This window comes from Hippopotamus amphibius, chromosome 15 (genome assembly GCF_030028045.1).
Source record: "Hippopotamus amphibius kiboko isolate mHipAmp2 chromosome 15, mHipAmp2.hap2, whole genome shotgun sequence".
Lineage (NCBI taxonomy): Eukaryota > Metazoa > Chordata > Mammalia > Artiodactyla > Hippopotamidae > Hippopotamus > Hippopotamus amphibius.
The window spans coordinates 24,208,184-24,223,338 of record NC_080200.1 but is presented as its reverse complement, the minus strand read 5'-3'; the positions used below and the strand labels follow the sequence as shown (position 1 = coordinate 24,223,338).

At 36.1% G+C, this 15,155-nt stretch overlaps 1 protein-coding gene across 1 annotated transcript; it reads right to left on the bottom strand.

The window, feature by feature from the left end:
* Positions 1 to 13,981: 13,981 nt before the first annotated feature.
* LOC130837048 (olfactory receptor 2T29-like) lies at positions 13,982 to 14,944 on the bottom strand. Its single transcript, XM_057709814.1, has one exon. It carries the CDS (start codon positions 14,942 to 14,944, stop codon positions 13,982 to 13,984), a length of 963 nt encoding a protein of 320 aa, XP_057565797.1.
* Between the last annotated feature and the right edge of the window lie 211 nt (positions 14,945 to 15,155).

The following is a 15,155-nucleotide window of genomic DNA, read 5'->3' as shown; positions in this document are numbered from 1 at the left end:
AATTTCTGTGTAATGAAAATTTGGAGAAACATAGAAAAGGAGGTGAGATGTAGACCCAAGTGGCAGGTCCTGCAGAATTGTGAGAGCCTTTAGAAGGTCCTCACATCATCAGAGTATGTTTAAGGAAATGACTTTAAAACACATGAACAAAACTCACAAAAGTGAACTAGCATTTAGAAGAGGAAAGTGACAACCAACTGACAATGATCCCTTGCTTCTCACATCTCTTTGAACATTTTACCTGACATGATCATCTTATCTTTTGTCATGACTTGAAGCCCCACTTCTCCTTCCTACTGACCACATCATGTTATGACTCTCAGCAACTGCAAGTACTCACAGACGTCCACCTAGTGAGGAGCCCCAGCGCTTTGGCTCTCCTAGCTCTCAGTAAAACCCATTGTGAGATGTCATTGGAAGACATCTCATGTCACCATCAATCATAATGAAGAGAGAGAAGGAATACATGATGGGTTAGCTGTATAAGCATCACTGGGGGTTTGATGGGGAACAAACCTAGGAAGCAAGATTTCAGGGAGGGGTTTGAATGACTGCTCATGAGGGATGTGGTGGCTGAGCAAGCGGGTGCTGATAGAAGAGGTGAAGGTAGAGCTCTGTGGATGCATCAGGGTACTGGGGAAGGGCATGTTGGAGAGGAAACTTAGAACTAAAGCTTGGAACTCAAATGCCCCAGTTAGAGTTGTACATGGAGATGATGCAGGGATGCTGGGTATCTGAGTCAGGAGTTCAAGGGGGAGGACAGTTCTGAAGTCATATTTTAGGAGATGAACAATATACAGAGGAAGCTATGAGACCACAGTGGAAGGGAGGGTAGACTTCTAAATGTATCTACATTTAGAGCAGATGTAGATAAAGAAACCAATGCAGATAAAGTTAAGTTTCCACAACCTCTCCTTTTCCAATGATCTTTCACTAAATTTGTTTAAAATATCTTATTTTACTGATGTGATTCATAATAATTATTAACACCTGGTGGAATAATTATCCTTGTTATCATTAAAGTTACACTGAAGATGGTCAAAATCTTGTTTTTTTGTTTTTTCCTTTAAATTGATCTTTCAAATCATTTTTTTAAGGTTCAGAAGATCTAATTAGGTTTTTGAATAGAATATAATGAAATATATTTGGGAAAGATTAATATTGTTAAGGTGTTAAGGATTTTTATTCAGATATATATTGGTATGACAGGTTATTCAAATGGTTAAAAACAAAGCCTTTTTTTCTCATATTCTCCCACAGTAGTTGTTGAAATTATTCCAAGATACTAAATCCCATGATTACTACTTTATCCTGATTTCTTCCTTTTGGATTGAGCATGTTTTACCTGCAACTTTGCCATCATTATATTTTTGAAGAGGATAACATGTTCTCTGATTTCACAGATGCACAGATAGAGGGAAATTTTGCCTCAGGATGACTCATAACTGGAGACTCATTTATACCTGACTTAAATGATATTTATGTCAGATTTTCTATTTACAGATTATCTTTTATTGGGTTAAGGCTCTTTGGGATGTTGTGATGAGGTAAATATATTCTACATTTGAGAAGGATGTGAATGTGTGGGGACTAGAGAGCAGAGTGGTATGGACTAATATGCCTCCGACAAAATTCATATATTGAAACCCTGATCTCCAGTGTCTCATAATGTGACCTTATTTGGAAATAGATTGGTAGTAGATGTGATTAGTTAAGGTGAGGTCACATTGGAATATGTGCTGGACTCCTAATCCTATAAGAATTGTGTCCCTATGAAAAGGGGAAGTTTGGACAAATCCACACCCCCACACACAGGGAAAATGTCATGTGAGGATTGAGATTTTGCTGCTACAAGCCAAGAAACTATAAAAAAATTATATAGAGACCTGGGAGATCTATCCCTAGCTTAAGGAGCATGGTCCTATTGACACCTTGATCTTAGACTTGTAACTTCCAGAATTGCAAGATATTAAATTTCTGTTGTTTTAAGCCACCCAGTTTTTGCTCCTTTGTTATGGATGCCCTAGCTAATATAATATTTTTTCTCCTTGGGGAGGACAAATCAATATCAAGAAAGTGTCAATTCTACATAAGTTAATATTAACCAAATATCATTTAATGTAATGAAAACTTTGTTAGTCATGTTGGACTGTCATGACAAAATATCATAGACTTGGAGCTTAAACAAAAGCAAAGTATTTTTTCATAGTTCTGCAGACTAGAATTCCAAGATTACAATTCTGCCTAATTCTGGTGAGGTCTCACTTCCTGGTTTGCAGACAATCACCTCCGCATTAATTCCCCACTTGGTCTTTCCTCATTGTGTAGAGAAAGAGTGTGGTCTGGTGTCTCTGCTTATAAGGACACTAATCCTGTTGGATCACGGCCCCACTCCTATGACATTTAACTTCAAATGCTTCCTTTGGAAGGCCCATCTCCAAATACAGCCACACTGGGGTGAGGGCTTCAACATACGAATTAATGTGGGATGGGGGACCACAAAAATAACTGTTGTTTTCTTCAAGCAGTTACATTGATTCTAAAGTTGCTACTATGGACAGTAAACACGTAATCGAGGGAGACACTTCTCAGACACTCAAATATATTATAAAGTCAAGAGTAAACAACCTGGAACATATAACCTGTGTGACACAAAATTGCTGTGGCCTCCCTTTCATTCTTCATCTTTTATTTATTTTTATTTGTTTTACTTCTTTAAGAACTTTTATTGAGATACAATTGACATACAATAAACTGCACATATTTAAAGTGTACAATTTGATATTTTTCTTATTAGTGATGTATATATGGCAATCCCAATCTTCCAATTCATCCCACCCCAACACTGCCCCCTGCTTTTCCCTCTTGGTATCCATATGTTTGTTCTCTACATCTGTGTCTCTATTTCTGCCTGGCAAACTGGTTGATTTGTACCATTTTTCTATATTCCATATATATGTGTTAATATACAATAGTTGTTTTTTCTCTTTCTGACTCACTTCACTCTGTACGACAGTCTCTAGGTCCATCCATCTCTCTACATATGTCCCAGTTTCATTCCTTTTTATGGCTGAGTAATATTCTATTGTATATATGTACCACATCTTCTTTATTAATTCAACTGCTGATGGACATTTAGGTTGCTTCCATGTCCTGGCTATTGTAAAGTGCTGCAATGAATATTGGTGTTCTCTGGGTATATGCCCAGTAGTGGGATTGCTGGGTCATATGGTAACTCTATTTTTAGTTTTCCAAGGAACCTCCATACTGTTCTCCATAGTGGCTGTATCAATTTACATTCCAACCAACAGTGCAAGAGCATTTCCTTTTCTCCACACCCTCTCCAGCATTTACTGTTTGTAGATTTTCTGATGATGCCCATTCTAACTGGTGTGAGGTGATACCTCATTTTAGTTTTGATTTGCATTTCTCTAATAATTAGTGATGTTGAGCAGCTGTTCATGTGCCTCTTGGCCATCCATATGTCTTCTTTGGAGAAATGACTATTTTTTGATTGGGTTGTGTTTTTTTTTGATATTGAGCTGGATGAACTGTTTATATATTTTGGAGATTAATCCTTTGTCTGTTGATTCATTTGCAAATATTTTCTCCCATTCTGAGGGTTGTCTTCTCATCTTGCTTATAGTTTCCTTTGCTGTACAGAAGCTTTTAAGCTTGATTAGGTCCCATTTACTTATTTTTGTTTTTATTTCTGTTACTATAGGAGGTTGGTTAAAAAAGATCTTGCTGTGATTTATGTCAAAGAATGCTCTTCCTATGTTTCCCTCTAGGAGTTTAAGAGTGACTGGCCTTACATTTAGGTCTTTAATCCATTTTGAGTTTATTTTTGTGTATGGTGTTAGGGAGTATTCTAATTCCATTCTTTTACATGTAGCTGACCAGTTTTCACAGAACCATTTATGAAGAGGCTGCCTTTTCTCCATTGTATATCCTTGCATCCTTTGTCATAGATTAGTTGACCATAGTTTATGTCTGGGCTTTCTATCCTTTCCCATTGATGTATATTTCTGTTTTTGTGCCAGTACCATATTGTCTTGATTTCTGTAGCTTTATAGTATAGTCTGAAGCCAGGGAGTCTGATTCCTCTGTCTCCATTTTTTTCCCCCAAGATTGCTTTGCCTATTTGGGATCTCTTGTGTCTCCATACAAATTTTAGGATTTTTTTTCTCTAGTTCTGTAAAAACAATGCCATTGGTAATTTGATTGGGATTGCATTGAACCTGTAGATTGTTTTAACTACTGTAGTCATTTTTGCAATGTTGATTCTTCCAATCCAAGAACATGGTATATCTCTCCATCTGTTTGTGTAATCTTTGATTTCTTTCATTAGTGTCTTATAGTTTTCTGAGTACAGGTCTTTTACCTCCTTAATTAGGTTTATTTCTAGGTATTTTATTCTTTTTGTTGCAATGGTGAATGGGATTGTTTCCTTAATTTCTCTTTCTGATTTTTCATTGTTAGTGTATAGACATGCAAGAGATTTCTGTTTGTTAATTTTGTATCCTGCAACTTTACCAAATTCATTGATTAGTTCAAGTTGTTTTCTGGTGTCATCTCTAGGATTTTCTATGTATAGTATCATGTGATCTGTGAAAAGTGACAGTTTTACTTCTTTTCCAATTTTGATTCCTTTTATTTGTTTTTCTTCTCTGATTTCTGTAGCAAGGACTTCCAAAACTATGTTGAGTAGGGGTGGAGAGAGTGGACATCCTTGTTTTGTTCCTGATCTTAGAGGGAATGCTTTCAGTTTTTCACCATTGAGAGTGATGTTTGCTGTGGGTTTGTTGTATATGGCCTTTATTATGTTGAGGTAGGTTCCCTCTATGCCCACCTTCTGGAGAGTTTTTATCATAAATGGGTGTTGAATTTTGTCAAAAGCTTTTCCTGCATCTATTGAGATGATCATGTGATTTTTATCCTTCAGTTTGTTAATATGGTGTATCACAATGATTGATTTGCATGTATTGAAGAATCCTTGCATTCCACGGATAAACCCCACTTGATCATAGTGTCTGATCCTTTTATTGTGTTGTTGGATTCTGTTTGCTAGTACTTTGTTGAGGATTTTAGCATTTAAATTCATCAGTAACATTGGTCTGTAATTTTCTTTTTTTTTAGTATCTTTGTCTGCTTTCAGTATCAGGGTGATGGTGGCCTCATAAAATGAGTTTGGGAGTGTTTCTTCCTCTGCAATTTTTTGAAAGAGTTTGAGAAGGATATGTGTTAGCTGTTCTCTAAATGTATGATAGAATTCACCTGTGAAGCCATTTGATCTTGGACTTTTGTTCGTTGGAAGACTTTAAAACACAGTTTCAATTTCATTACTTGTGATTGGTCTTTTCATATTTTCTATTTCTTCCTGATTCAGTCTTGGAAGTTTATACCTTTTTAAGAATCTGTCCATTTCTTCCAGGTTGTCCATTTTATTGGCATATACTTGCCTGTAGTTGTCTCTAATGGTGGTTTTTATTCTGCAGTGTCAATTGTAACTTCTGTTTCATTTCTGATTTTATTGATTTGAGTCCTCTCCCTCTTTTTCTTGATGAGTCTTTCTAGAGATTTATCAATTTTGTTTATCTTCTCAAAGAACCAGCTTTTCATGTTATTGATTTTTGCCATTGTTTTGTTTCTATTTCATTTATTTCTGCTCTGATCTTTATGATTTCTCTCCTACTACCAACTTTGGTTTTGTTTGCTCTTCTTTCTCTAGTTTCTTGAGGTGTAAGATTAGAGTGTTTATTTGGGATTTTTCTTGTTTCTTGAGGTAGGATTTTATTGCTATAAACTTCCCTCTTCAAACTGCTTTTGCTGCATCCCATAGGTTTTGGATTTTTGTGTTTTCAATGTCATTTGTATCTAGGTATTTTTTAATTTCCTCTTTGATTTCTTCATTGATCTTTGGTTATTTAGTAGTGTATTGTTTAGCCCCCATGTGTTTGTGTTTTTTACATTTTCTTTTTCTTCTGTAATTGATTTCTAATTTCATAGCATTGTGGTCGGAAGAGATGCTTGATATGATTTCAATTTTCTTAAATTTACTAAGGCTTGATTTGTGACCCAAAACATGATCTATCCTGGAGAATGTTCTGTGTGTACTTGAGAAGAAAGTGTAATCTGCTGTTTTTGGATGTCATGTTCTATAGATGTCTATTAAATCTAGCTAGTTTATTGTGTCATTTAAAACTTGTGTTTCCTTATAATTTTCTGTCTGGATGAGCTGTCCATTGGTGTAAGTGGGGTGTTAAAATCCCCCACTATTATTGTGTTACTGTTGATTTCCTCTTTTATAGTTGTTAACATTTGCCTTGTATATTGAGGTGCTCCTTTATTGGGTGCATATATGTGTATAATTGATATCTCCTCTTTTTGGATTGATCATTATGTAGTGTCCTTTCTTGTCTCTTGCAACATTTTTTATTTCAAAGTCTATTTTATCTGATATGAGTTTACTGCAGCTTTCTGCTGATTTCTATTTGCATGGAATACCTTTTTCCATAGCCTCACTTTCAGTCTGTATGTGTTCCTTGGTCTGAAGTGGGTCTCTTGTAAAGAGCATATATGTGGGTCTTGTTTTTGTATCCCTTCAGCCAGTCTGTGTCTTTTTGTTGGAGCATTTAGTCCATTTACATTCTAGGTAACTATTGATATGTATGTTCCTATTACCATTCTCTTAATTGTTTTGTTTGTGTTTTTGTAGGTCCTTTTCTTCTCTTGTGTTTCCTACTTAGAGAAGTTCCTTTAGCATTTGTTATAGGTCTGGTTTGGTGGTGCTGAATTAACTTTTTCTTGTCTGTGAAGATTTTGATTTCTCCATCAAATTTGAATGAGATCCTTGTTGATTAGCATAGTCTTTCTTGTAGGTTCTTCCTTTTCATCACTTTAAATATATCATGCCACTCCTTTCTGGATTGCAAAGTTTCTCCTGAGAAATCAACTGTTAAACTTATGGGATCTCACTTGTATATTATTTGCCATTTTTCCCTTGTTATTTTTAATATTTTTTCTTTGTCTTTAATTTTTGTCAATTTGACTACTATGTGTCTTGGCATGTTTCTCCTTGGTTTTATCCTGCCTGGGATTCTCTGCACTTCCTGGACTTGGGTGGATATTTCCTCTTCCATGTTAGGGGATTTTTTGACTATAATCTCTTCCAATGTTTTCTCCAGTCCTTTCTCTCTCTTCTTCTGGGACCCCTATAATGCGAATGTTGGCACATTTAATGTTGTCCCAGAGGTCTCTTAGGCTGTCCTCATTTCTTTTTATTCTTTTTCCATTATGCTTTTCTGCATCAGTGCCATTCTGTCTTCCTGGTCACTTATTCATTCTTCTGCCTCAGTTAGTATGCTATTGATTCCTTTTAATCTCTTTTTCCTTTCAGTTTTTGCATTGCTTATCTCTGTTTGTTTGTTCTTTAATTCTTCCAGGTCTTTGTTAAAGTTTTCTTTCAACTTTTCGATCTTTGCATCCATTCTTTTTCAAAGTACTGGATTATCTTCACTATCATCATTCTGAATTCCTTTTCTGGAAGGTTGGCTATCTCCATTTCATTTAGGTGTTTTCCTGGGGTTTTATGTTGTCCCTTCATCTGGCACAAAGCCTTCACACTTTTCATATTCTCTGTCTTTCTGTGGCTGTGGTTTTCAGTTTCACAGAATGAAATACTGCTGATACTGCTTGATACAGCTGTCTGCCCTCTTGTGGAGGATGCTATCTAAGAGGCTTGTGTGTGCTTCCTGATGGGAGGGGCTGGTGGTGGATAGGGCTGAGTGTTGCTTTGGTTGGGCGGAGGTCAGTAAAATGTTAGTCTGCTTGTCTGCCAATTGGTGGGGCTGTGTTCCCACCCTATTGGTTGTGTAGACTGAGGTGACCCAGCACTGGAACTTACAGGCTCTGTGGCAGGGCTAATGGCAGACTCTGGGAGGGCTCACACCAATAAGCACTTCCCAGAACCCCTGCCACCAGTGTGCCTGTCCCTGCATTGAGCCACAGGTGCCCCCTACCTCTGCATTGAGCCACAGGTGCCCCCTACCTCTGCAGACAACCCCCCAACACTAGCAGGTAGGTCTGATTCAGTCCCTTATGGGGTCACTGCTCCTTCCCCCTCAGTCCTGGTGCACACACTACTTTTTGTGTGCCCTCCAAGAGTGGAGTCTCTGTTTCCACTTGTGGAGTTTCTGCAATCAAATCCTGGTGACCTTCAAAGTCTCATTCTCTGGGGATTCCTCCTCTTGTTGCCAGACCCCCAGGTTGGGAAGCCTGACATGGGGCTGAGAACCTCACACCAGTGGGTAGACTTCTGTGGTATAACTGTTCTCCAGTGTGTGAGTCACTCACCCAACAGTTATGGGATTTGATTTTATCATGATTGTGCTCCTCCTACCATCTTGTTGTGGTTTCTTCTCTGTCTCTGGATGTGGGGTGTCTGTTTTGGTGTGTTTCAGTGTCTTTCTGTCAATAATTGTTCAGCAGTTACTTAACATTTTGGTGTTCTTGCAAGAGGGTGTGAGTGCAAGCCCTTTTACTTCACCATCTTGAAATGTCTCCTTCATTCTTCCTTTTTAAAGTGAGTTTATTATGGTTATCCTGTCCCTTGATTATATGCTGGGTCCTAATCTTCATTCTGTCCTTTCTTCACTGAGAATGTGCTGATTCTCCTGGTTGGACACTAACCTCCACAGGCATGTCTTCTTAATATAAATGCAGTTGTTTCTCATTTTAATTTTCAAAATTTTGAGTGCTGGTGTATAGAAATAAAATTAATTTTCACTTATTGATCTTGTAAGATTTTAAATTTGTTGAACTCATTTATAGTTTCTAATTGTGTTTTAGTGAAATCCTTAAATGGCATGTCTTCTGTAAATATAGATAACATTACCTCTTGCTTTCCAACCATGGTGTCTTTTATTTATTTGTCTTCTTGATGTTTTACTCTGTATCCTTCAGTAAAATGTTGGCTAGAAATCATGAGGGCAGATATGGTCTTGTTTTGTTGTCAAGTTTAGAGGGAAATTATTCTATCTTTTCAATGAGATGTGAAGTTACCTGTATTTCTCAAAGATGTCCTGTGTCAGATTGAGAAAATTTCTTTCTGTTTCTAGTTTGTTGAATTTTTACATAAATATATTTTATGGGATAACTTTTCTGCATCCGTTAATAGAAGCATGTATTACATGCTTTTTTTTTCTATTAATAAGTGTACTACATTAGTAGTGTTTTATTGCTAAATAATCTTAACTCTTGGATTAAATTACACTTGGTCATGGCTATAATGATTTTTATAATTTTGTACTTCAGTTTGCTAATAGTTTGTTAAGAAATGTTCATCTACATTCAGAGGTATAATATATAATTTATGTTAATATATTTGCCTTTACTTGGTTATAAGGTAAAGTGCTCATTTTCAATGACTTGGGAAGTATTCCTCCTCCTCTATTCTAAAAAAAAATTTTAAAGGACTGATATATTTATTCTTTTTTTCTTTTTTTTTCTTTTCTTTTTTTTCCTTTTTCCCCTTCACCCCCACACCCCCTCCCAAACCTTGAGTTCTCCAGTCCATTCTCTGCACCTGCGTCCTTGTTCTTGTCACTGAGTTCATCAGTACCATTTTTAGATTCTGTATATGTGAGTTAGCATACAATATTTGTCTTTCTCTTTCTGACTTCACTCTGTATGACAGATTGTAGGTCTATCCACCTCATTACATATAGCTCCATCTCATCCCTTTTTACAGCTGAGTAATATTCCATTGTATATATATGCCCGTCAACAAATGAATGGATAAAGAAGATGTGGTAGATATATTTATTCTTAAAAATTTGATAGAACTCATAAGTCTATCTGACTTCATGGCTTTCTTTGTGGCATGATTTTAAGTTTATCAATACTATAGGTCTACTCAAATTATCTATTTCCGCTTGAATTTATTTACTTACATTTTTATTTAATGACATATATTTAGCATGTAACATTGTATAAATTTGAGGAGTATATGTTGACACTATACGTTTATATATTGTAATATGACTAATGTGATTACCATTATAGCATTTTTTAGTACCTCTACCTTGTCACATAATTACATTTTTGTGTGTGCTGCCAATAATTAAGTCTTTTCTCTTGACAAGTTTGCTGATTATAATACAATATTGTTTTATATATTTAGTATTTTGTCCATTAAATATTTAGGATTTATTTATCTAATCATTTCAAGTTTGTTCCCTTAACAGTATCATGCTTCCATCATCCCTCAGTTCCTGGTAAGTATCATTTTACTCTGTCTTTTGCAAGTTGTTTTCTCTTTTTCTTTCTTTCTTTCTCTCTCTCTCTTTCTTTCTTTCTTTCTTTCTTTCTTTCTTTCTTTCTTTCTTTCTTTCTTCTTTCTTCTTTCTTCCTTCCTTTCTTTCTTTTTTTGATTGCACATTATGTGTTGTCATATAGTACTTGTCTTTCTCTGTTTGATTTCTTTCACTTAGCATGTATAGTGTTCTCAATGTCAATCCATGTCACTAATGGCAAGATGTCCTTCTTTCTCATGTTTGAATAATATTTTATTGAAATAGTTCATGAACATTTCATGAACTCCATATTCTTTATCTATCCATCCACTGATGGGACTTAGATTGTTTCCATTACCAGGATATTGTGAATAATGCTGCAATAAATTTGGGAGGGGAGACATCTTTTTGATACTCTGTTTTCAATTCCTTTGAATATATATCTAGAAGTGGGATTGCTGGATCATTTGGTTACTTCAGTTTTTAATTTTTTACATAGTGTCTGCACCAATTAATTACCACAAAATGTGCGCAACGTTTCCCTTTTCTCCACATCCTCTTCAGTGCTTGTTATCTCTTGACTTCTGGATGATAGCCATTTTAACAGGTGTGAAGTCATCTCTCATTGTGGTTTCGATTTGCACTTTTTGAAGATTAGTGATGCTAAGCATCTTATCATGAGTCTGTTGGATTTTGTACATCTTCTTTGGAAAAATGTGCATTTATTTCCTCTTCCCATTATTTACATAGGATTGCTTGTATATTACTATTGATTTATATGAATCCCTTACATATTTGGATACTAACTCCTATCCAATATACGGTAGGCAAAATCTTTGTTCCATGCTGTTGCTTTTTCATTTTGTTGATTATTTCTTTTGCTGTATGGAAGTTTTTAGGTTTGATGTATTCCCACTTTTTGATTTTTTGATTTTGTTTCATGGGTTTTGTTTTCATATCCAGAAAATTATTACCAAGTCCAATGTTGAGGAGTTTTCTCCTATTTTTTTCTTCTAATAGTGTTATGATATCAGTTCTTAATGTTTTAGTCTTTGATCCATTTTGATATAATTTTTGTGTATGATGGAAGATAGGTTTCCCATTTCATATTTCTGCATGAGTTCATCAAGTTTTCCTAGCACCGATTCTCAAAGAGACTATCCTTTTCCTAGTGAGTGTTCTTGGCTGCCTTGTAGAACATTAGCTGACCATGTATGCAAGGGTTTAATTCTATGCTATCCATTCTGTTCCATTGGTTAATATTTATTTTATGCCAGTATCACTCAGTTTTATATCTTTAGCTTTATAGTATATTTTGAAATATTATAGTTTTCCAAGTAGAGGTCTTTCATCTTAGTTAGGTTTATTCCTAAGTATTTTATTATTTTTGATGTGACTCTAAATGGTATTGATTCCTTATATTCTATTTCTGATACTTTATTATTAGCATATAGAAAAGCAACAGATTACTGTGTATTATTCACTTCCTGCAAATTTACTGAACTCATGGAGCACCTTTAATAGTTTTTTTATTGGTGTCTTTAAGGTTTTCTATGTGTAGTATCATATCACTTACAAACAGTGACAGTTTTGCCCTGGATTCTAGTGCATGTGAGATTTTGTTTGATTCCTTTAATAATGAAGTCTATTCTGCCCAGTCCTTTGGGACTCCAGAAATCAAGTCCCACTGGCCTTCAGAACCAAATGCTCTAGGGGCTTATCTTCCCAGTGCAGGAAGTCCATATTTTGGAGACCAACATGGGGTTCATAACCCTCTTGTGGGAGAATGTTGGCAATATAATTATTGTCCAGTTTATGTGTCACCCACCTGGGGTTATAATACTTGATTATATTGCAAGCCTACCCCTCCTATCCATCTCATTGCTATACCTTTTATATGTCTTTTGTTGTAGAAGATCTTATCTAGTAAGTTCTGGTGTTTTTCACTGAAGGTTGTTCTGCAAATGGTTGTGATTTTGGTGTGCTCAAAAGGTGAACTCAAAGTCTTTTGATTCCAAAATTTTTACTGATCTTTGCTAGCGTATTTTAAATGGAACCATTAAATGTGTGTATCATTTGGTCCAGGAAATTGAAAAGCAATACATACGCGACTCAATATTTTTAAAGTAAAAAAAAAAAAAAAAAAGATATTTTATTAATTCCGCTTGAGTAGAATAAAAATATTGTAAACTGGTTTTCAAAATTAATTTTCTAAAATACTGGAAGATCCTTATTTTACTGTCAGGAAGTAATTGTGTCAAGAGGAAAAGGGAATCTGTGCTTTTGAAACTATCTGATAATTCACAAGTTGACAGCTAATTGGAAATTGGTACACATGCAAACAGTTTTTGGCTTTATGGAACACATTCAACAAGATCCTGCTCACTCTACATATTCTGACTATAAAGTGAATAAGGAATGGAGAAATTATTGCAATACTTACCTCTCTTGATTTGCTAACCACCTTACCTTTAATCATGATGTGCTTTTTCCATGGCATTAGGCACCTGAGCAAGTCCCCTCATCCCAGAATCCTGTACTCATCTGAGGGTAGCCTCTAGTCACCATTCAACACTGAGCTCCCGGGATTTTCTCTCAGCCCCCTTTGTTTGGCTGAACTTGCTTGACAAATGCGGAACTGGTATGTACTTATAACCTGAATCCTTTCTCCAAGAGCTTCAAAAAAATTTATGTATTTTATTACAAGTGTTTGCACAAACTATACTTAGAGTTCAAATTTGTAGGGAGAGTAGGCATGTGTAATTCAGATTCTAAACTCACTTAGCTCTTATTTTTCAATTATAATATAGGATACAAAATATTTGTTGAGTGAATGAAGGATTGAATGTCTGATATTCTTCCTCTGCTTACTTGTATGATAAGTTACATACTTCAAATCTTAGCTCTGATACCACCTCATGCAGAAAATGTTCGAGACTGTAAAGAACATTGGAGTTAATATAATTCCTTCCATTTGGGCTTAATATTTCTCCCACAATACCTTATGTGGTCTTGAATTTCCAATCTACTACAAGGTACTAAGGATTTCAGATGGGTAACACTCACTAGATGCCATCAGTATGGGATTGTGAGGAAGAACATAGCCCTCGATAAAGGTAGGCAGAAGACATGCTGCAGTAATGGTTACCTATGATAACACGAATGTGACTTCTAAGACTTGTCACACTGCCACCAAGCAGATACTATCGACAAAAAAAAGAAAGAAACATCTGACATTTTCCCCTTTATTTTTAAATAATTCAAATATACATTGGCACCAAGAATAATAATTGTACAATTAACACATACAAACTTTATCTACATTCACCTGTTAACATTATTTTGCTTCATCACCTTTTTCTGTCCATCTCTCCCTCATTAGTTGCATGTATTGAGATATTTTACTCTAAATATTTTAGTTATGTTTTTACTAAGAATATGAATTTTCTCTTACAGCATCACTGTGCAGTTAATAACTTCATAAAAGTGTGGCATGGATTCAATTTGATTGTAAATATAGAGTGTGAAAATAAAAACCTTTCCAGTACAGGGAAACAATTCCTCCTAAAAAGATGAATATAGGATGACAAATCATGGTATGAGAATCTGAAGAATAGCATTGGCAAAAAACTATCTATTTCTGATATGTAGGCTGAATAAAAATAAAACATTAGTATAAAAACATCTTATTTTGTAGTTCTCTGAAAGACAAATCGTGTATTCAACATTTTCTTTAGTGCCTCTGTGACATCCTTGTTCCTAAGACTGTAGATTAAAGGGTTTAGCACAGGAGTGAGTATGGTGTAAAAGACAGATACCACCATGTCCTTCTCAGAGGTGTGGTAGGAGCTGGGCAGCATGTAGGTGTAGGCTGAAGTCCCATAGAACAGGATGACCACAGTCATGTGGGAAGAACAAGTTATAAAGGCCTTCTTCCGGCCCTCTGATGAATTCATCCTATGGATGGTGAGGACGATGAAAGAATAGGAGCTTGAAATGATTGTCACAGGGACGAGGAGCATGAGGACACAGCACAGGTACATGAGTGTCTCATAGAGGGAAGTGTCTGAGCAGGAAAGCTTCATTACAGCAGGAACCTCACAGAAGAAATGATGGATCTCCCTGGATCTGCAGAAGGGAAAGGTCATGATGATGGGCGTGACCATAAAGCCATCCACTGATCCCAGGAACCAACAACAAGACACCAAGAGGAGCCACACCTTATGGTTCATGAGATTAGAATAATAGAGTGGGTGACAGATGGCCACATACCGGTCATAGGCCATGGCAGCCAGAAGGAAAAATTCTGAACCTCCAAGTGTCAAATATAGAAACATCTGCATTCCACATTCAGGGGCTGAAATCTTATTCACACCCATGACCTGGTCCATGAGCATCTTGGACACAATGACAGAAATGTACATCATGTCCATGAGAGACAACTGGCTGATGAAAAAGTACATGGGAGTGTGTAATTGTGCATCAGAATGTATCAGAAGGATCAAAATGATATTTCCAGTTAGGGCCATCAGGAAAATGACAAAAATGACCATACAAAGAAGAGCTGGGTGCTTGGATTGACTGAAGAGTCCCATGAGGATGAAATCCAACTGTCCAGTGTGGTTGGCCACCCAGGCGCAATTGTCCATGAGGTTCCACCTAGACCACTAAGGAAATCTTTGGCATTAGTAGATTTTTCATGAGATATGACCACATGGAAAGAATGTTAGTGAGCTAAATATTAGTGAGCTTGTGGGGTACCTTTGTGTGTGTGTGTGTGTGTGTGTGTGTGTGTGTGTGTGTTTCTTCATGTGTTTATGCGTGTGCATGCACAGAAACTCAATTATTCTAATAGGAAGA

Bases quoted from the DNA above. Each gene is read 5' to 3' on its own strand.
- LOC130837048 (XM_057709814.1), bottom strand. From the start codon at position 14,944: ATGGACAATTGCGCCTGGGTGGCCAACCACACTGGACAGTTGGATTTC.